The sequence below is a fragment of the Lissotriton vulgaris genome, unplaced genomic scaffold (genome assembly GCF_964263255.1).
Source record: "Lissotriton vulgaris unplaced genomic scaffold, aLisVul1.2 SCAFFOLD_593, whole genome shotgun sequence".
NCBI classification, from domain to species: Eukaryota; Metazoa; Chordata; class Amphibia; order Caudata; family Salamandridae; genus Lissotriton; species Lissotriton vulgaris.
In genome coordinates, this window is record NW_028249337.1 from 230,603 (window position 1) to 253,616 (window position 23,014).

A 23,014-nucleotide genomic window follows, 5' to 3' on the forward strand; every position below is an offset into this window, starting at 1 on the left:
ATTCCCGTGAGTTTTAGAAAATGATACCAAAGGTTTCCCTGAAGCAGCTCCTTTGTTGAGTTTTGCATAAATGTTAATAAACATTTTTTAGTAAATGAGTGTCTTATAAGAGGTTAATTAATGTTTGATGATTGAACTCAGATCGAATTATTCTTTGTGCTTTGTAAAATGGTCCGATAATTTCTTTGTTTGCCTAAAGCAGATTTCAACAGAAGTAAATAAATAAAAACATGTTTACAAACGGGTTTTTTTGTCCGGAGTTTCCTCCAAGTATTTCCCTGTTCTTTCCCCGAATCTGGACACACCTTGCCCCGCCCCCTTCCGGTGACGTCACTGGGGATGTCTATTGCTCCAGAGCCATTCACCTGAAGTGAATATAAACCATGGAAGAGGCAGACAGGGACAGCAAGCACCAGGGACACCGGTCTCCTGCAACCGCAAGACAGCTGCACCCCGACAATAGTAGAGACCTCTGCACCCCGCAACAACAGAGACGTCTGCACCCTGCAGGAACAGAGACATCTACCCTCTAGCACCAGAGACATCTACCCTCCAGCCCCAGAGACAGCAGCCTTCTGCCAGCACCAGTGACGGGCGCTCTTTCGGGATAAGAAAGCTTCAAGGCACACGATGCTGCTGTCTACCTTCCAGGTGAGGCTCTGTTCCAAGTTTCGTGTTTTCGCATCGCTCGGCCGCTATGTTTACCTGTTGTATCTTGTTCTTTCTCTGTCTAAAATCGTTCAGATTGTATCTGCTGGTGTAGCACCTCCTGCACCCCGTGCTGCAGTGACGCTGTGCCACATACAGAGGGTTAACATTTGTTCATTCTAGATTTCATAAGGTTAAAGCGCTTTCATTGTTTACACTTCTTAAAATTGTTGGGGAACTGAGGGTGGGCACTTTGTTTGCTTGCCTCATGGCTCGTGCACGCGCGCTCCATTGTGTCTCGGCCGCACGCACAAAAGAGTCGAGATTTAACATTTCTTGGAAGAGGCCCCTTGCCTGACCCTCAGAGGTCCACAGACACACATACATACCTTTCTAACGTCAAACCCTTTCTTTTTTCAGAAATCAAAGCCCGTCCTCTCGCTGTCCAGACGGACTCACACTGCGGCCCTGGAAGGTAGGTGTCACGCATGTTCACGCTGGGAGTCACGGGGGGGGGGGGGGGGCTGTGTCTTAGGGTCGGATCACTGTGCTGTGCCCTAGGGTTTGTTAAATGTTCTGTGTCTCAAGGTTTGTTAAATGTGCTGTGTTCTAGGGTTTGTTAAATGTTCTGTGTCTCAAGGTTTGTTAAAAGTTCTGTGTCCTAGGGTTTGTTAAATGTGAAGTGTGTTAACGGTTTGTTAAATGTTTTGTGTCCTAAGGTTTGTTAAATGTTAGGTGAATTAGTGTTTGTTAATGATCTGTGTCTTAGGGATTGTTAAATGTTTAGTGTCCTAAGGTTTTTAAAGTTCTATGTCCCAGGGTGTGTTAAAAGTGCTGTGTCCTAGGGGTGCTGTGTCCTAAGATGTGTTGAATGGTCTGTTCCTAGGGTTTGTTAAATGTTCTGTGTCCTAAGGTTTGTTAAATATTTTGTGCCCAAGGGTGTGTTAAATGTTCCGTGTAGTAGGGTTTGTTAAATGTAGCATGTCATATTTTATTTTATTTATTTAAAGAGTTTTGTATAGCGGAATCTTGACCCTTGGGTATCAGAGCGCTTCACATTTACATGACGTAGTATAAAATTACATCTTGTGTTCATTACGAATCATAGTGATATGAGGTAGGTATATTCAATAGCCATAGATAGAGTATTAACATACGAAAATACAGTGACATGAGGTAACTTTAGGATACATTTGGTATCAGGCGTGCTGGGGCTTCCAGTACTTGATAGTTCTGAAAATGTCTTTTTCTCGTGAGTTCTAACAAGTCCGGATTAGTACAGTGCTGATAAAGGTTATTCCACGTCTAACTGGAGACTTACTTTTTGCAGCATAGTTGTCCTGTTTAGGAACCATCTATGTCATGGTGCTAGTGATGAGCGGTCTTGTCTATCGAACGAACTTACTCATCAGGAAGATCTTAGCTTCCCTCTTAAATGTTACTGTGGTTGGAATTTTCCTAATGATTGGAGGGAGTGGGTTCCATATTCTGGGGGCTGGCCCTGAGAAAGCTCTATCATATGTTTTCTTCTTCCTGAAGATGGGTGGTCTCAGCAGCAGCTCTTTGGCACTCCTGGCAGGTCTGCTTCCACCTGATAACTACATTTTCTGGGCCAGGTATCTTGGTGTTTCGTAGTGGATCGCTTTGTGGGTAATACATGCCAGTTTAAGTTGGATTCTGGCTTCGTACGGTAGCCAGTTTAACGCTTTCAAGTGTGGAAAGATATGGTCGAATTTCCTTGATGCGGTGATGATTCTTGCAGCTGCATTGAGGCGTGCTTTTAGTGGTTCTGTGGTTATTTTTGGTAGGCCTGCTAATGTTGTACAGCCATATTCAATCCTTGATATAACTAAGGATTGGACTGCCAGTTTGAGATCCGCCGGAGAAATGAATGATTTCACTTTTCTAATGTAGTTCAGATGAAAGCGTAGGGTTTGTTAAGTGTTTTGTGTCCTAGGGTTTGTTAAATGTTCTATGTCCTTAAGTTTGTTAAGTGATTTTTGATCTAGGGTTTGTTAAATTTTCCAGTGTTTACCATCCTGACGTAGGTCTTCGTTCAGCCTCGTCTCCTTGTCCGCGTGATGCTGACTGAGATCCATCTGAGCTCGTTCTCTTTCTGGTCCAGATCCGCTGGATTTCTTGTCTGACTCCAACCCAAGCCAGCAGTAGCTCTTATCCTCTCTCTTCTTCCTGTGCAGCGCTGGAAGGCTCCCCCCTGGAGAAGGCGGTCACTAGCAGCTTTGCTTCCTTTATCCATGGAGTCCAGTCGGATCACCTGTCCCAAGTGGTGCGACACCGCAGCAAGCGCATGATCCTGGACAGCATCGGGGTTGGACTGGTGGGAAGCACAACGCATGTTTTCGACATCGCCCTGCGATACTGCCAGGTAAGATGAGGCCTGGAACACACCAGGCAAAGATCTATGGAACAATCATCCTTTTAAAGGGAACCTCTAGACCACAGGTGCACAGCATCACCCTAGATACTACAAGGTGTGATCAGGCCTAGACCATTGTAGGAAATACTCTATGGAGCATTGTGTGAACTTTTTCAGGAGTCCCAGGACAATCAAGAGTTACAGGGCTCACATTTTAACAATCAAAGCATTTTATCACTTGTGTCCTGGAGTTTAACTCTACTATTGAGAACAAAACTGGACTCAAGAAACTGAACACCAAGCATACCCCTTTAGCACTTGACCCCATTGGTAGCAAAGTTGGGCTGTTTCAAGTCCTACTCAAAGAGACGGTGTGGAATTGAATGAAATGTCTATTAGCAATCATTACATTTATGTCCAGCTAGTGTTTTAAGTCAAAGCAAAAACGTACTGTACCTCAGTCACACAACAGAATACTGCACATAAAATATTAGAGACAAGACAAACATGGGACACAATATTTAATGTAACAATTTCTGTTTGAGGAAATTAATGATTTTCTGTCCTTAGAAATTGTATGATCTCTTCAGTGTGAAATCTGTCCCACTGCCCTATCAAGAAACGGGTTAGTGCAGGTGTTTTGACTGCTCCCATTTCTGGGGTCTCCTCCCACTCCACCACTCCCCACCAGAAGCATGACTAGGTTTGTGGAAGTTCGGTTGCGTCTTGCTGGCTGTGGGCTGGCAATGTGTGTGTCTACCAGTGGTCTGTGTTTCCAGACGGCCCACCAAGAGGAGGGGTTCTGACTGGGCCTGGGCCTACCCAACACTATTGGGGTGTCTGGGCCAGAGGGCGATGCAGGCCCCAATCCACCAGCACTGCTGATTTCATATTTAGACCCTCCTTAGTGCTTCTTCTTTGGGCCTAAACACAAATCCACACCCAAGCGAGGTTCAGAGCCACACTAGTCACAGCGATGGTCCAATGGAGGATGGGAAAGGACAGCTGATGATGCTGTATGTTCTTGAGGTAGTAGCTTCTCACTCAAGTTGTTGTAATTTCAATTAAGGTGATGATTCTAAGTTCTTCAGGCCCCCCCTTTAGTCACACCCTTAGGTTCAGTATGGGGCGACCGTGACAGGTAATGTGATCTCAGTGAGCGTGTAACTGTTCACAGGTGCTTTAGCTTATTCACACCCCATAGGTGCCACCGAGTCATCCTTGTTCTGGTTCTCAAGCCTGGCGGAGAGGCGTTAGTAGTCAATGACGACAAGCACAGAAAAGTTTATCATGACCACTGGTGTGAAACCCTAGCATTCTGGCAGAGAAATCCTCAAACAGTGGATAGTGGGGTCTACCCAAAACTTGGTTCAAGTTTGCAGATAGTTTGTGCATTCCACAAGCCAAGGGTTTCAGGCAGCTCAGGACTTTTGCGCATTCCTCCTAGACAGGTCCATGCAGTCATTGCCTCACAGAGTTAAAAGGGCAGTGAGCCTCTTCTCGGGGGACACCCAAAAATAAAGGCACACTAACTACCACTCAGCTTGTTGGGGTTTACACTTCTGAGGAGCAACAGAGCTGGAAAGAGCAGGGGAATTTCCCTTCGCTACAATAGGACCATCTGTCTCCTAACCTTCCCTCCTAGAATCTGGTCCAACGCAAAGGGCCTCAGGAAGGTGTCACAGAGCCCTGAAGTTCACATTGCTAACTGGAGCTCTGTCCAACCACCCTCTAATGACCCACTGTGGTTCAGGACATCAAAAGGGATTCATAGGGTGCTGCAGTTGCATACAGCACATTCATTCCATGCACATTCTACTGTACATGTATTCTACGCGAAAGCATGTCATACATGTCCCACATGGATGCAATGATGGAGTCATTTGGAGGGCAGCGGTAGAGCACTTTAACCCCTTGCATGCTGGTGACGAACCCCAGCGGTGCTCGTGTGCTGATGACGGCTGGGGTTCGTCACGGCCCCGCCCTGTTCGTTTGTTTACCGCACAGCGGCGGAAACGGGCCAGCAGCGAAGGGGTTAAAACACAGCAGAGGCCAGGAGGTAAACTCTCCTTGGCCAGTAACAGGCAAAAAAGTCTGCCCGGCCACTTGATGTATTCTTGCCCCCACTGTCAATCTTCCACAGCCTGGGGAGCTGATGGCAGTCACGTTCAGATAAGGAGGGTGCAGTTGGTGAACACCTCTAGACCTTAGAACCCAGCTCTGGACCTTGTTCTGTTTCACAAGAACCCTCAGACCGCACTCATGATTATTGTGAGTGCTAAGAACACACTCATGATTGTCATGGGTGCTTAGGACACACTCATGATTGTCATGGGTGCTTAGGACACACTCATGATTGTCATGGAGAAGTGTGGCTCACTGGTTAGAGGAGGCAGACCTGGAAGCAGAGGTCAGCCCTGGACCTGGGTTCAATTCCCGGCTTGGCGGGGTCTTGAGTCCTAAAATGTCCATGGACTCTACAATTCTTGCTCCGGTGCCTACTCGATTCACGGGTTCACACTCTGCGACTCTGGGCAATAGCTTGCTTAATCTCCACAACGGCCCCTCGCGGCGGGATGCCTGGCTTTCACCTTGCGGATACCCTGCTGGGGTTATCTCACAGGGGAATACCAGGACGGGTTCCCTAAGTAAGCGCTTAGAAACCGCTCGGTGATTTACGCTATATAAATTCCTGTACATTTACATTTACATTTACATGGGTGCTTAGGACACACATGATTTTCATGGGTGCTTAGGACACACTCATGATTGTCATGGGTGTTCAGGACACACATGATTGTCATGGGTGTTTGGGACACACATGATTGTCATGGGTGTTTAGGACACACATGATTGTCATGGGTACTTAGGACACACACTAATGATTGTTGTGGGTGCTTAGGATACACACTAATGATTGTTGTGGGTCCTTAGGGCACACACTCTTGATTGTTGTGGGTACTTAGGGCACCCACCCATGATTGTTGTGGGTGCTTAGGGCACACACTCCTGCTTTTTATGGGTACTTAGGGCACCCACTCCTGATTGTTGTGGGTACTTAGGGCACACACTCATGATTGTTCTGGGTGCTTAGGGCACACACTCCTGATTGTTGTGGGTACTTAGGGCACCCACTCCTGATTGTTGTGGGTGCTTAGGACATACACTCCTGATTGTTGTGGGTACTTAGGGCACCCACTCATGATTGTCATGGGTGCTTAGGACACACTCATGATTGTCATGGGTGCTTAGGACACACATGATTGTCATGGTTGTTTAGGACATACTCATGATTGTCTTGGGTGCTTAGGACACACTCATGATTGTCATGGGGGCTTAGGACACACTCATGGTTGTCATGGGTGCAGGACACTCATGATTGTCATGGGTGTTTAGGACACACTAATGATTGTCATGGGTGCTTAGGACATGCTCATGATTGTCATGGGTGCTTAGGACACGCTCATGATTGTCATGGGTGCTTAGGACACACTGATGATTGTCATGGGTGTTTAGGACACACTCATGATTGTTGTGGGTGCTTAGGATACTCACTAATGATTGTTGTGGGTACTTAGGGCACCCACTCATGATTGTTGTGGGTGCTTAGGGCACACACTCATGATTGTTGTGGGTGCTTGGGGCACACACTCATGATTGTTGTGGGTGCTTTGGGCACACACTCCGGCTTTTTATGGGTACTTAGGGCACCCACTCATTATTGTTGGAAGTGTTTGGGGTATAACAAAAGAATACAGTATGAAATCACAATGGGGAACTGGAGAACAGGATCTACACAATGCAGCATCATGAATGGGATTTTTTTTACCATTCAAATCACAAGAAAAAGTACCCTTCAGACATTAGGTGGCATCACCGGCTCAGACACTTTCAGATAACAAACAAGATGGGATGGAACGTAATTGCACGTCCGCTAACTAAATTGATGCAAATAATAGATGTTCAATTTCAAACTGAAATAGTGCAAGATAAAAGATGCCACAAATGCATGCAACCAACTACTCAATTTTTTTTCATGCGTTAACTGATATCTGTTTACCATCAGGATGGGTGTTTGCTATGTAAATGTATTCGAATTCTATTATGCAGGAGAAATTGGACTTCAATAAAAGCAGCAACACCCAACTAAAGGCAGGCGAGATGTTTCAGTGAAATATTTACCTGAGATATTACTAAGTAAAGAAAATCAGATATTAATTCAAGTAACCGGCCATGGGTCAACAATTTTACTACCAGTTTCTGCCGCTACGTGATCTATAGACAAAAACGTACTGTTAACTACATCTTGGGCAATATTGTGTACAGAGTTGCATACAAATAGTTCTGTGTTTGATGTTCTACGGATTAGAGTTCAGAGTCAGACAACCATCTACCATTAGATAGCAAAGGTCCCAAAAAGCCTGGGTTGGTCAACATGCCAACGGCATTTGGTTTGAGGATAAAGATACATTTAATCTCTCTCTGACTATGTTTAACAAGGTTTTCTGCTCCTTACAATGGGAGGTGAAGACACCTGTAGGGTTGAGAAGGATGGGCTATTTAGAATGTTCTACGCACTCATGATTGTGAAGAGTTTAGAGTTTGGTGCATCTTGGGGTATAGTGTCTGTGCGCTTTAAGAAGTAAACCTTGCACTGGGATAGGTTTTCTCCTACGCAGCCTGTGGCCTTGCACTATCCTGTGTAGGACTCATGTAGGTGTATCTACATTCCCAAGTGGCTCCTGATAAACCCCACAGAAGGTTGGAGTTCTGGACTTTTTGGTTCCGTCCAGAGGTGTCAGGGTACAACACCCAAAGACCCCGGAGTCCCACCTGCCTTGGTGCACAAATGAACAGAAACACGGGCTTCTCGATGGTGGCGTCAAAGACCAAAGGTTTATTACTGCAGGGACACAGAAGTCACAGAATCTACACACGGGCAGAATCTAGGAGACTGTTCGATTTGTACAAAGTGGGTTGCTCCTTATATACTAAAAATTGTGCTCTAGGCAAATATTTCACATGTCGGTACATTCCCAAACCTTTGTGTCTCTAAACAATAAATATTTGGCGTTACACAGGAACTGTCGATAATATCTGATACCAAACATCACGAAGAGGGGTTCCCACCAGTCCATCACAATCCCTTGTCAATATTGCATTCAAGACCCGGACCGCCTCATCGTAAAGTTCGTTACCTCCCCCTAATAAAGGCCCAGAAGGAAAGGAGCAGAGCCAGGTGCAGAAGATAGAAAAGCGGGATAAGAGATGTTTGTGGGTTGTAAATGGGCAAGGCTACCGGCTTCGGCCGCCTAATCATGATCAGGTACAATGGACAGGAAAACCAGTTCAGGTGGGCTGGCCTCGGGCAGAGGAGGCAGCCTTTGTCGAGTCATGCAGCTTCAGCGTGATCTGGTTTAAGGTGCACGTGTCATGTAAGAGGTGAATCTCCGGCTAAGGCTACGTGTCCTTAATCAAAGTGAAGTGAATGAAATGATCAGAGGCTATTGCATATGTGAGGGCAAGGAACCACAAAATGGCGGCCATGATCTTAAGATGGATGCCGTGTGTATATCAGAAATGTGTCAGTGGAAGGAGTGCTCTTGCTCGTAGCGTAGCGAAAACACTAGGATATACTAAATGGATCATTTGCGGTTCGCTGATACTAATTTTATGTATTTCCGACAAACTTGAAAACACGGGTTCAAGTCGTCACGGAACCGTCACGGAACCTCAGACCCTCCTTTTGCCCTTACATAGGCAATTACTCAATCTATGTCTGAATCTAGTTCTATGCTCATCAGGTCAGTGACATGCTGTTGTATCATCATCCTTTCTCGTGTCTTTTCTCCAAATGCAGGTGGTTTCCTAAAACAGGTTGTAGCACAAAGACTACACAGAGCAGGACCACACTGGATAATCAGACAACATGAGAATAGTAATATTAAGATGACACCAATGACCATTAGAACCTTCCATCCCCACGCTGAGATCAGAGTCCAAACCCACTCCATAAAGGACCAGTTTCCCTCATCTACATGTATGGAGTCCGAAATCTTGTGCAACTTAGAGATCGCCTCGTAAACTGTTGGAGCATTATTAGGAATAAAGACACAGCAGCTCGATTGGATCATTCTGCATACCCCACCTCGATCTGCAAGTATAACATCTAGAACCATACGGTTCTGCAATGTCATGAGCCTATCCGCCTGAAGCTCAGCTGTCAGATTGCTAAGGGCACCAGCAGTTTCGGTAATAGTAGATTCAACTACCCGTGTTAGCTGACGTATGTTTCTACTATTGGCCATAGGCCCCCAGAACGGAAGGAAGCCTTTGAAGAAGTCTCCAGCTTCCTGACCAGCTGTATCTTCCTTGCTGAAGACACCTCTCGCTACTCTTGTTCTGTGGTAATCAGGTGAAACAGTGTATGTCGGAGGCAATAATCGAGCAATATAACATGATCCTGAGAAGTCGGCAGGCAACCATGTATAAGCTCTGTCTCGACAAATGAAATAGGTACCCCTAGCAGTAAGAAAGGCAGGGGAAGAGTTAGCCGGAAACACATAAGTCTCTACGCACTCACTCCTCCCTAGCTGAGCTCTCGGATTTCTCCCATTACCTTGCAAACAGACCTGACCTCGGTGAGGTACGACCCAGATTGGAGTTGAGCTTTTACGCTTGCTTTCTCCTAAACTAAGGCGATACTCTGAAGTATTCCAACTTAAATATACTCGCAATTCGTCTCTAGGGTATGATGGAGTATTATTGACGTCCTTGACCATGTCAATAATTCCCTGGACTAAAGCTTTGTTGGCAGAGTTATATTTAGTGGAACGTGGTGGACGTGGAGGATAAGTTTCAAGAGCATAAGCAAAGATGGTTTGAAGGGCCTGAAATGATCCATTGTAGCTGAAAGGCAAAACCAGATAGGGAATACCTTTATCCATAGTGTGAGGTATCAAGCCACACACCCAACAGTCTGTCGTGTTAACTACCAGTTGGTGTTGGTGCAAGAGCTGTACAAAAGTATTATTAATGAATTCTGAGCGTCGAGCTTGCTCATGTTCCGGAAACGAGTGAAAAGAGTGTATAGAAGAAACAGTAGAAATAGCAGGATCAAGGGGAGGTACTGTAGATACTGGCACAAAAATCAAATTTATGCTAAAGACAATTCCACCCACCAGTGTTGCTAAAACAATCAAAAATGTAATGGCACATTGCATCAAGAAACATTTGCTATGAAGAATTCTATTTAGTCTGTTTCTGCGAACGTAAATCACATTTTCTCGTTGCAGCGCAGGAAGTTCCATCTTCTACAATCCGCTCGCGACCACTGATGATGTGTACGTAGATGAAAATGCCTCTGTCAGCCCTGGGAGTTCCCAGTACTAACAGAAAGATCGACCTTGTGTCAGACCCCTGCAAATTCAAACTAGGCACACAGCCACGACCCTACGGCTACCCAGACGGCAAGGCAATTTTAAAAACAATAAACAATAACAAACTTCCTGGCTGAAGGCAAAAGTTCAAAATATATATATATATATCAAAATCACAGTGTGCAGTTGCCTGCTTTATTAGTCCTTTTTATGGCTTCTAAGGTTGTATCTTTTCTTCGCTGGTACTGTTTGATCGGAAAATAGTGTATCACTAGCAGCTGTTGCAGAGTTTACGTTCGCAGATGGCAAAGTTTCTTCTGGTGCTGGAGACAAATTTTCAATGTTCAAAGCAGTCTTTTCAAGAGGAGAGTCACGTTTCAAAGTGTCAGAAATCAAATCGGCATCGCTGAAAGGGACAAATTTCGGAGTTGTTTCAGCTTCGGAGGCACCAATTCCCTTCTTCACCCAGTCGTCGTAGGGCAGCGGCAGTGGAACACGCTTTACGTGAGAAGCGTGGATCCAGTGCTTGCGACCAGCAACACGTACAGCTGTCCTCGTCGCCAGCAGGATTTGGAAGGGGCCGATGTAGCGAGGCTGAAGATTCTTTGTCCTCGCAAAATTTCTGACCACCACGTGGTCGCCGGGTTTCAGCTGATGCCCTGGACTCTCCGGAGGTTTTGGCAAAGCATCAAAGACCTGTTGATGAATAAGACTTAATTTAGCAGTCAAGTCGTAAAGATAGTCTATCAACATAGGATATTCAATGGAGCAGAATTGTTTAGGCCTTGGCACACCCCAGACATTTGCCGGGCGGCCAAATACAATCTCATATGGAGAAAGCCCTATTCTAGAATGCACTGTTGCTCTTGTTGATAACAAGGCCAAAGGAAGTGCGTCTGGCCAAGCCAAACCTGTGGATGCTTGAATTTTGGCTATTTTAAGCTTGAGGGTGCCATTGTAACCCTCAACTAAACCAGCAGACTGGGGATGGTTCGCACTATGAAATTTTTGTTTCAATCCTAGACCAGCACACACACTCTGCATAACTTTCCCTATAAACTCACTTCCGTTATCTGACCATACAATCCGTGGCATTCCAAACCTAGGGAAAAATTCTTTGAGAAGAATTTTGGCAGTTGATAAAGCAGTGTTGTCCTTTAGTGGGTATGCTTCTATCCACCTGGAAAAAGCACAAACCACCACCAGGACGTATTTTAAATTGTTGCAGCGTTCCATGTGAATGAAGTCTAACTGTATTACTTCAAAGGGACAGGAAGGAGGAGCAAAATGACCAGCTGGAGTTGGAGTTCCCTTGCCAGGATTATGCATCAAGCACACCATACAATTTTTCACCACTCTCTCTGCACACTTACTGATTCCCTCATTCTTCCAGACCGGAGCTAACATCTTACATATCCCTTTAGAACTTATGTGCGCCACTCCATGCGCCATCGTCACTACTGCAAGCACATACGCATCAGGCAACATCCAACGCTGCTGTTCTGTCAAATCGATCCAACATCCATTCGAGTCCAATTTGCCCGTACTTTCTCTCCATACGCGTTTCTCTTCCTCAGTCGCTTCTTTCTGAATCTCTTTCACACTTTCCATTGTGTCCTCACACATTCCAGACTCAGCAATCCATCTTGCAGACGTAGCAACATACATTCTACTCATCATGTCTCTAGCTGTCTGTTTAGCGGTTTCATCAGCAAAGGCATTTCCCCGACCAACATCATCCGTGATTGCTTTATGAGCACTGCACTTCACAATCGCAACTTCAGTCGGTAAGGTTAGAGATTCTAACAAGTCGTTAACTAGCTGACCATGTTGAATCTTAGTCCCATGGGACGTAATGAAACCCCTTTCTCTCCACAACCGGCCAAAACTATGGGCCACGCCAAATGCGTACTGACTATCTGTAAACACATTCACTCTCTTTCCCTCAGCTAAAACACACGCTCTCGTAAGAGCTATTAACTCTGCAGCTTGGGCAGAATTCTGACTCACTCTTGCAGTCTCCACAATCGTCTTCAAAGTCGTTACCGCGTAGGCAGCAGTCACATCACCATTCTCCAATTTAAAACATGACCCGTCCACATACAGCGTACCATCTGGGTCGGATAGAGGAGTATCTCTCAAGTCGATACGACCTTTTGTCTCTTCTTCCGTTTTGAAATAACAGTCATGTGGCTCAGAATCACTCGACTCTTGATCAGTCGGCAACAATGTTGCTGGGTTCAATACATTGCATCTTTTGATCTGAATATGACTCGCTAATAACGTCAGCTCGTAACCAGATAATCTCGCACTAGTAAGGTGTTGTGTCTTCGTTCGGTTCATGAGTGTGTCCACTGCATGAGGAACCATGACCACTAGCATATTGTTCATCACCAAACCAGCAGATTGTCGAATGGAAGCTGCAGCTGCCGCTGTAGCCCTCAAACAACTAGGCAATGCTCTAGCTACCGGATCTAATGTTGATGAGAAATACGCACAAGGGCGTTGTTTATCACCAAACTTCTGTGTCAAGACACTCAACGCGCAACCTTCTCTTTCGTGAACGTAGAGCGTGAATGGCTTACTGTAATCAGGTGTGCCCAATACAGGAGCTGAACACAAAGCTTTTCGTAATTCAGCAAAACTCTCTTGACATTCATCAGACCATGGCACCGGACTCGGAACATTTTTCCCAGTCAAAGCTACCAATGGCTTTGCTAAAAGTGAAAAATTTGGGATCCATTGCCTACAGTAAGAGGTAATACCTAGAAAGGCACGTACTTCCCTCTGTGTGCGTGGAACACTCATTTGCATAATTGCTTTTATTCTTTCTGGGGTCAACTTCCTTCCCTCCTTTGACAAGAGATGACCTAAATAGGTTACTTCTTGGCAGCAATATTGCATTTTGGAAGGTGACACCTTATGATTCAAATTAGACAAATGATGCAATAGTGAAATTGTAGCTGCTTTGCAAGTTTCCTTGTCATCGGCAGCCACCAAAAGATCATCTACGTATTGTACTAGGGCAGAACCTGGAGGAAGGACAAAAGAATCTAGCTGACTTTTTAAAGCTTGACTGTAAATAGATGGACTTTCACAGTAGCCTTGTGGAGCGCGTTTAAATCTGAAACTGCGACCTCCTAAACAGAAGCCAAAAATATCTCTGCTTTCCTCGGCTATCGGAATGCTGAAAAATGCATTCTTGAGATCTATAACTGAGAACCACGTAGCTGTAGCAGGAATCAATGTTAATAAGGCAGTAATGTCTGGCACTACAGGAAACTGCGGAATTACAATCTTATTAACTTCTCTAAGGTCTATGACAAACCTATAGACTGGAGGCTTTGTAGGATCTGTTCGTTTCAAAATCGGCAATACAGGACTATTACAAACATTTCCTCGCGTTTCTTCAACCACACCTTTTTTAATCAAATCTTGCACAATCAATAAGAGTGCACGCTCACCTTCATTCGATATTTTATATTGAGGAATTCTTGGAAATTTTACATTCGCTTTCAAAGTTACTACATACGGTGGAATTTCTAGTAGACCTACATCATTGGGACCAGTCGCCCAAAGAGAATCAGGGAGTGAACGTAGCTCCGGCGGGAGTGCGTCCATTGACAAGTACATCGGAGAGGTGAGTCTTTTACCCAAAGTAAGCTGTACTCCTTCCGGAGAACAGTACAATGTCGCATATAGTCGTTTTAACAAATCTAAACCAAGCAGATTTTCATTACAACCTGTCGTCAAAATTAAGGGTGCTTTCAATTGACACGGTCCAACAGAAATAGACAAAGGACCAGATATCGGGTTGTACACAGGGGCGCCTGAAAAACCTACGGAAACATTTGTTGAGCCAGACAAAGGTGCGCCAGGGAGTTTCGCATGCATGATAGAACTTTTTGCGGCACCAGTATCCAACAGAAACGGTTCGACTACACCTGATGTTGCTACTGCGACATAAGGCCCACTCTGATCCACTGGAACTGATACTACTCCCTCTCTCTGTCTATGGCTGTCCTAGTACCCATTTTGTTGAAATCCCTCTTCAACTTCACAATAATCCTCAACAAGATATTGCTGAGATCTATTCTGTTGAGCTGACTGTACATTTCGCTGATCAAAGTGATTAGAAGGACGATCATTAGTTTGTGGAGGCATAGCACCTCGTCCTCGACCTCTAGAATTCTGTGCAAAACCACCACGACCTCTCTGAGCTGCTGCCGCATTATTTTGCGCTAAAATCTGACAATCATTTTTATAGTGACCCTCTTTCTTACAGTACGCACACTGATTCCACTGGTATTGAGGCCTGGTCGAATTATAATCTGTCTTTTGATACGAATTCTGTTGCATATTAGTCTGATTCGTGCGAGGCGGATACGCCTGCTGTAAAAGAACTTTAGTCTTTAAATCTTTCGTTTTCTTCTCTGATTTCTCCTTTTCCTCTTTATCCCTATTTTCATAGTACTGTGCAGTCGCAAGTATTTGCGCTGTCGTAGATACAGCCCACGCACTTTCTGAGTCTTTCAATTTATTGCATAATTCGGGTAACAAATTATGCACAAATTTATCGACAAACAATCTCTGTCCTCCTTCAGTGCTCATATCCTGACCACTATGGTCTACAAAAGTCTCTTCGAACCTCGTGAAGAAGTCGGAGACACTTTCGTCTTTCTTCTGCTTGCATGCGGATAATTTATCCCAATTAACACGCAATGCTGGCATCAGAGTCTTCATTAAATCTATTATTCTGCCAGGAAGATTAGCAATTAGGGGTTCGGGTTTCGCACCACCTATTTGTTGAGCATCTGCTGCAGTGATAGCTGCCCAATCACCACCTAAAGCAGCCTGATGATCCTCTCTACGAATTTTAGCCCACACTGGTTGTGGAACTACATTACCAAACAACATATCAATGTCGGCTAAGTTCATTATACAAGCCTCAACTGTCTGTGTCAATTCCTTGTAATATCCGGCTGGATTCTTACGTGGATCTGGCAAGGCCTGTTTCACTGCTAACACTTCTGCTCGCTTCCACGGAATATGTATCCATACTCTTTGGAACTGTGCTGGAGCAGCTGCAATACCCGCATTATCATCACGTTGTACTGCTTCGCGCCAAATTGGAGGAACTTCCCTCATAGGATATTGGCGACTTAGCTTCATTCTACCTTTCTCTAAATCTCTCGGCGAACGAAGAGATGGATCATTCCTAAAACTCAAAATGAGTTCCATCGCTTCCTTTATATTATCGCCCACTATCATTCCAGCAGCAAACTCTTTTTGAATCTTAATTAAATCTTCCAAATCTGATTCGACATCGTCTTCTTCTATTTCCTCACGCAACAACGAGCACATCTCGTCGAAGACGTATCGCTGTGTTGGCTCTCCCCATTGCATAAATGTCTCTAACACATCTTTCGTACTATATCTTCTAACTTTTGTAATCCATCTGAGAGCTGTGGAGTCTAAAACTCCCCGTTCCTCAGTACTTGGAAGCTGACTCCGTCTCTGAACAGAGTCAGGAGTAGGAGTCTTAATCAAGGTTTTATATATAGGAGACAGCATATTAGTAACAGAATCAGTAATTCTTCGACGAACAGAAAGTGGAGTTAGTACACTCGCAGACATAGAGAACGCAGTAGAGGTAGGAATAGATGACGAAACAGTAGGAGTATCGAGGAAAATAGTTTGAGGACCAATAGGTACAGTGGTAGGTATAGGAGCGGGCAGTGCAGGAAGAGGAGGAGCTGTAGGAACACTTACATTCACCACAGGAGGTATAGGAACTTGATTCTGAGGAACAAGAACACCAGGTTGTCCAGCAACCGGCAATTGAACATTCGGGATCAGTGGAGCCGTAGCACCTTGTGCATACGGTGGAGGCGATCGTAACAGATAAGATAGCAGAGGATCGTTTTCGGAATCCTCCAGTATCTTAGCCATTTTCGATGGCAAGGCAGGATAGCACTTGTCAATCGCTAAGTTACGCTCTCTAATGGCTACATCTATGGCTTTCTCACACTCGTTAGCCTGCAACTGCTTAGTCGCTTGCTCTAGAGTTAACTCTTCTAGATCTTTTTGCTCTTTTTTCAACCTTTTCATTTCTCTCTGTTTGGATTCTTTCCGCCAATAACGAAAAGAGTCAAACATTGCCGGCCGGGCTTTCTTCCTAAACAATTTCTCTTCTAAATTGTCGAGAATCTCTTGTTCAAAACTACCATGCAGTGGCCAACTAAGGACACCATCCTTCTTACAATAACGGACCCATATCTCATTATAAGTTATAGGACCCACACCATACTTACAATATAGGTCATATAGGGGAGTCCCAATCGGAGGAACCAGACAGGAATCCTCTAATTGTGAGTCACTGTTGCAAGTAAAACAAGACAACATTTTCCGACTTACCATTCTCAGTCCGGAACACAAAACAAACAAAACACGAAACAAATTGTGCACTTGAACCAAGAACTTTAGGCCTACCAAAACGAACTGATGTATCGATACCCAAAACTGAACCAAATAGATTATCGTAACCAGAACAACTAGTGATAATCTTACAAAACCAAACCAAACCAAGAACCGATCAAGGATTTTTAACAATCCTCACAAAAGTAACCAGCTAGCTATCACTAAATACTTAACTGAGGCACTGAAGACGTCACCAAGGAGAAACCCGTCACGTTTCGCCGTACTAAGGACTGCACCACTTCGGGTCCAAGACAGGGCGACGGTCAAGGCAACGGCCCACTGCAGCCGTCCTGAACGGGAACCCTCGTGGAAGAGAACTTCAGGGCCACTTTTGCGATATGCCGGGATCGATGAAGTGGGGCGCCTCCCTCAGGAATCTTCACACGAAGCTTCTCGAACTCTTCAGGCTTTTGGACCGGTACCGAATGACGTCGCCCCACGTTGGGCGCCAATTGGAGTTCTGGACTTTTTGGTTCCGTCCAGAGGTGTCAGGGTACAACACCCAAAGACCCCGGAGTCCCACCTGCCTTGGTGCACAAATGAACAGAAACACGGGCTTCTCGATGGTGGCGTCAAAGACCAAAGGTTTATTACTGCAGGGACACAGAAGTCACAGAATCTACACACGGGCAGAATCTAGGAGACTGTTCGATTTGTACAAAGTGGGTTGCTCCTTATATACTAAAAATTGTGCTCTAGGCAAATATTTCACATGTCGGTACATTCCCAAACCTTTGTGTCTCTAAACAATAAATATTTGGCGTTACACAGGAACTGTCGATAATATCTGATACCAAACATCACGAAGAGGGGTTCCCACCAGTCCATCACAATCCCTTGTCAATATTGCATTCAAGACCCGGACCGCCTCATCGTAAAGTTCGTTACCTCCCCCTAATAAAGGCCCAGAAGGAAAGGAGCAGAGCCAGGTGCAGAAGATAGAAAAGCGGGATAAGAGATGTTTGTGGGTTGTAAATGGGCAAGGCTACCGGCTTCGGCCGCCTAATCATGATCAGGTACAATGGACAGGAAAACCAGTTCAGGTGGGCTGGCCTCGGGCAGAGGAGGCAGCCTTTGTCGAGTCATGCAGCTTCAGCGTGATCTGGTTTAAGGTGCACGTGTCATGTAAGAGGTGAATCTCCGGCTAAGGCTACGTGTCCTTAATCAAAGTGAAGTGAATGAAATGATCAGAGGCTATTGCATATGTGAGGGCAAGGAACCACAAAATGGCGGCCATGATCTTAAGATGGATGCCGTGTGTATATCAGAAATGTGTCAGTGGAAGGAGTGCTCTTGCTCGTAGCGTAGCGAAAACACTAGGATATACTAAATGGATCATTTGCGGTTCGCTGATACTAATTTTATGTATTTCCGACAAACTTGAAAACACGGGTTCAAGTCGTCACGGAACCGTCACGGAACCTCAAGGTATCAGTCGGGGCATTGTTCCTTCATAACTTTTTCTCTCTTTCTCCTCTATCAGGACCTGTATCCCTCTTCTGCAACGAGCTCTGTTTACGGACGACATGGACTGCGGCTTTCCCCCACTCTGGCTGCATTCTCCAATGGAGTGGCGGTAAGGCACCGGGCAGCTGCCTCTCATTCAATCTATTGATTAATTCTTGAATCTGTGTGTAATGTCAGTACAACTGTTAGACTGGAGGGTGAGGGTGGAGACCAGGCAGCTTTACACTTTAACTGAATCCCCAATCCTGGTTCACATCAATATGGTTTAACACCAAAATAACTTACCAGGTGAGATCTTTGAAATTCTAGGATGAACAAAGACCCTCCATGTACATAGTGATTGGATATGGATCTGGTTCCCTGGTTGTTGTGTGGCAAACAGATTATTTAGTCTCTAAAGGATTCTAGAAGGTGATGAGGTAGATTCTATGCTAAATACTAGGTCCTGTTTTCCTTTCCTCTACCCTCTTTGGAGAGGGGTTCTCTCAGACAATAGCATAGCTGAATGTCCAATTGTGAATCTTGGATCACCTCCCTTCTTTAATATGTTTCTATAGGGCGGAGAAATAGTCAATCTTCTGAATGACATCATGTCTCCTCCGCCTTCTGTACACAGCTCCTATTGGTCAATGGAATTGTCGCTCTGCTGATTGGAAGACCTTGCATCATCCCTCTTCAGTACTGGACAGCAGGGCTGTCGCTGAATATTCTTTAATGGTCCTCTAACTCTCTCTCCTCTCTCCACAGACTCACGCTATGGACTTTGATGACACCTGGCACCCTGCCACCCACCCCTCGGGTGCTCTTCTGCCTGCTCTCTTGGCTACTTCTCAGATGCTGCCTATGGGTTCAAGGCCGAGCGGTGCGGACCTCCTGCTGGCATTCAACGTGGGCATCGAGGTGCAAGGAAGACTCATGAGGTTCTCCAGTGAGGCCAGCAACATCCCAAAGAGGTACGGTCATGCGCACTAAGACGATGTATGTATCGAGGAGCTATGTGCAATGCTAACAGAGGGTTTATGCTTAATTGAGGAGCTATGTGTGATGCCCCCAAATGGCATTTACATTTCAAGCAGTTATCCATGGTGTCTACAGATGGCATTTAAATGCAGAAGGTCCATGTTTGATGCCCACAGAGTGTGTTTAAATTACCAGTACATATATATAAAAACCACAGAGGACGTCAATCAAATTAACTTGCATGTATGATGCCCTCAAAGGACAGCAGCATCATTAGAGTGCACATATAATGCCCTACCACTAGCTCTGTGGGATGACCACAGTGGGCATTTATATCCCTGAAAGAATGTGCGATGAGCACAATGGGCTGCAATACTGCCAAGAGGTGCATTTGATATTCCACAGACGCCAAACTATGCCTCGGACGCAAGTATGATGCTCTCAAAATAAGCAAATGCAAATGGAACTTAGTAGGTTGTAAACATTGAATTTTCCTAATGTGCCAATACCGCACCATATCATTAGTATACTTGTCTGGCTTTACTGCATGATATACCTAGCATTACATATTACATGGCTGACATTACTGTGATTCCTTAGAAACAAATGCCTGGTATTAACCTGCATTGGCCACTGTTCAGAGTGCATTAATCTCTGTTAACCGCCCACCTCACATGCAATGCACACAAGGAAGGGAAAGGACAACTAACAACAGTTAATACTTGAAAGTACTTGGACAGTGAAGCTTTCAGTAACAGTCCCCTCTAATGCTCCCTCACATGAAGATAATCACCCCCTGTCCCCTTCTTGGTCGTGTTTCCGCTTCGCCTCTCACATAGAAGGTAATAAAACAAGCCTGCTTGGCATTTTATTGCCAATCTTAGCATTTCATCTGTGGTGCATAGACCTCATTTTATCATTTGCATTTCCCGTCTGCTATTACAGCTATCATTAAAGGGTCTCTTCAGTGAATGATCTCACAATATATATAACAACCCAACCACATTATAAACAAAGGGACCTTCTGGAACCCTTACTGTTGGAACTGTTGATGATGTGTAAGATTGGGTATGAGGATACGTTTTCTAATACTGTTCAGTGGATGGTTCCTTTAATATTCCACCTCTAATGTTACTCAATACCTTATTAGATACTTGACATGATCTGATCGCGTTTTCACTCTTTACATTAATCACATTACTTCACTTGGCATCAATGTCTGATTTTTCTCTCTCCTCTTCCAGGTTTCACCCTCCCTCTGTGGTTGGCACGATGGGCAGTGCTGCTGCGATAGCCAAGCTCCTTTCCTTGAATAAAGACCAATGTGCCCATGCTCTGGCAATTGCCACTTCCCTGGCGGGGGCACCCATGGCCAATGCCGCAACCCTTGCCAAGCCGCTACACATTGGCAATGCCACCCGTCTTGGGATGGAAGCAGCGCTTCTAGCCGCCCGTGGGATGGAGGCCAACCCCCTCATCTTGGATGATGTTCCTGGCTGCTCAGGGTTCAGTGCTTTCTATGGTAACTACCAGCCCTCACCCCTGGAAATGCCAGGTGAAGACTATAGTTTCCTCCTGGAGAAGCAAGACATCGCCTTCAAGAGGTTCCCTGCACACTTGGGCATGCACTGGGTCGCAGACGCTGCCATGTTAGTAAGGAACCGACTCGTCAATCTCATGGGTTGCTTCAATCCCTCCTCCATCCAGAGAATTCTTCTGAGGGTCCCAGTGTCTAAGTACATAAACAGGCCCTTCCCTGAGTCAGAACACCAGGCCCGACACTCCTTCCAGTTCAATGCGTGCACAGCCCTCCTGGACGGAGAACTGGGCATCTCTTCTTTCACGGAGGACAACCTCATGAGACCTGGTCTGATCAACCTGCTGGAGAAGGTGGTGCTGGAGCATCCTGTAGACAATGAAGCCAACTTTGACAAGATGTACGGAGAGGTGGTTCTTCTGCTGGAGGACGGGACTCTCCTGTCGGGGCGGTGTGATACCTTCTATGGGCACTGGAGGAAGCCCCTCAGCCAAAACACGCTCCGTGAGAAGTTACGCTCCAATGCTCTCCATGTGCTGCACCAAGACCAGGCTGAGGACATCATTGAGATGGTGGAAGATATAGAGCGCCTGGAAGACAGCTCAAGCCTGGCCTCCTCCCTGCAATAGGCAACCGTCAATCAGAAAGATATGCAACAGCTGTCTTTGGCCTGAACTGTGTCACTTTAAATTCCAGCAGTAGGACCAATCCTGCTGAAATCCTGGGAAATGTGCAAAAGATGTTGTTAAAAATTGTTGTGTGAATTATAACAGGCCAATCATGGAAATATATTTGCTATTTCAGAGTGGCCCCAAACAGATGAACCTTATAGAGCCCTGGCACCTTGTACCTTCCCAATGGGGGACAGTGGGATGCTATTTCTGGGTCGACTCTTTCCGAGTAATTTGTTTTGAACTAAAGTATTTATAATTCGGTGCACTGCTGCTTTAAGAAGCAATTTAGTATTTTATATTATTTATTTTTCAATAATAGTGTGATTGGCTACTGTAATGTAACCTTCAATGTTATTATTGTCTGTCATTGTTGTGTAGTTTGGCACAGAGCATTGGCTGGTCCAAGGCTTGTATTTTTGTAATTCATGCTGTCCTATTTATAGAGAAGGCATAACCCATGTGCCATGTGAAGACACTTAATCCTGCAGGACTGAGTGATGAACGAATGAAGGTTTCCTAAATGGCGTTGGCCGACACTGCTTGAAACCATCTGACCCTGCTAAGATGGGATGGGTGAAATGACTGCTGGGAGAAATCTGTGAAACTTTTCAGCTGCTCCATGGGGCACCCAGCAATCACATGCTATCAGTAGCACTGGGCGCCCCCCCCCTGCCACAATATTTAATATTTCCAGTTTGGACGCAGGTTTTAGGTGAACCCTGGAGCTGAGGGTTCTGTGAGCCTGTGTTTATCAGCTGGCCTCAGTGAAGCCAGGTGTTCATCTGATGGGAAATTGGGGAGGATAAGCATCAAGTCACAGGCAGCTTAATTTCAGCCACAGAGCAGAAGCGAATCAGAACTAAAATACATTTGATTTGTATCATCCGTTTGTACAGTAACAAGATTTATTTTTGTATAAACTGAATAAACTATTTATTAACTTTGAGCATTGCATCTACTGAATAAATAACAAGCATGAAATCCATAATTGTGACTCAGGACTGAGAAACGACACAGGCACCAATGTGCATTCTGGTGTGCCTTATACTGAATATTTGTGATTTTCACTTTGCCAAATGAAAGCAGTCAAATACCCACAGACCAAGAAGTGTTTACAAATGTGCACATCTGCCACACAAAGGGGTAGAAGAAATTTGGATTACACACATTTTCCCATGGGTATGTGGAGCCTGTCTGCTTTTCTTACCTTCAAATAATGTTTCTACTCTCTTCTCCACTTCCTTCACTCTGACCACCAGGACCTGTTTTTTTGTGAAAAGCCATTGAAAAGTCAGTCAGGTGAAAGGCAGCTTAGGAACTGCGGGCCACATGGAACAGAGTTAGTGCTGTGTGTAGGGCACTGAAGTAATCACCAGAAGGGCAATAGATATGGGCTCCATGCTCACTGTGCCAAAAGAATCAAGCTAAACCCTACTGACGAGCCCCAAGTTGGGCAAAGCCATTCTGGTGTTGCTTGTGCCTCTTACCTGGA

General features: G+C 45.2%; 1 protein-coding gene across 1 annotated transcript; it reads left to right on the plus strand.

Moving 5' to 3' along the window:
- Positions 1–548: 548 nt before the first annotated feature.
- LOC147663602 (cis-aconitate decarboxylase-like) lies at positions 549–22,461 on the plus strand. Its single transcript, XM_086950330.1, has 6 exons — positions 549–651; positions 1,069–1,123; positions 2,847–3,034; positions 18,368–18,460; positions 19,099–19,304; positions 20,556–22,461. The coding sequence occupies exons 1-6, from the start codon at positions 631–633 to the stop codon at positions 21,475–21,477; spliced, it is 1,485 nt and encodes a 494-aa protein (XP_086806456.1). The 5' UTR covers positions 549–630; the 3' UTR covers positions 21,478–22,461.
- The last annotated feature ends 553 nt before the right edge of the window (positions 22,462–23,014 follow it).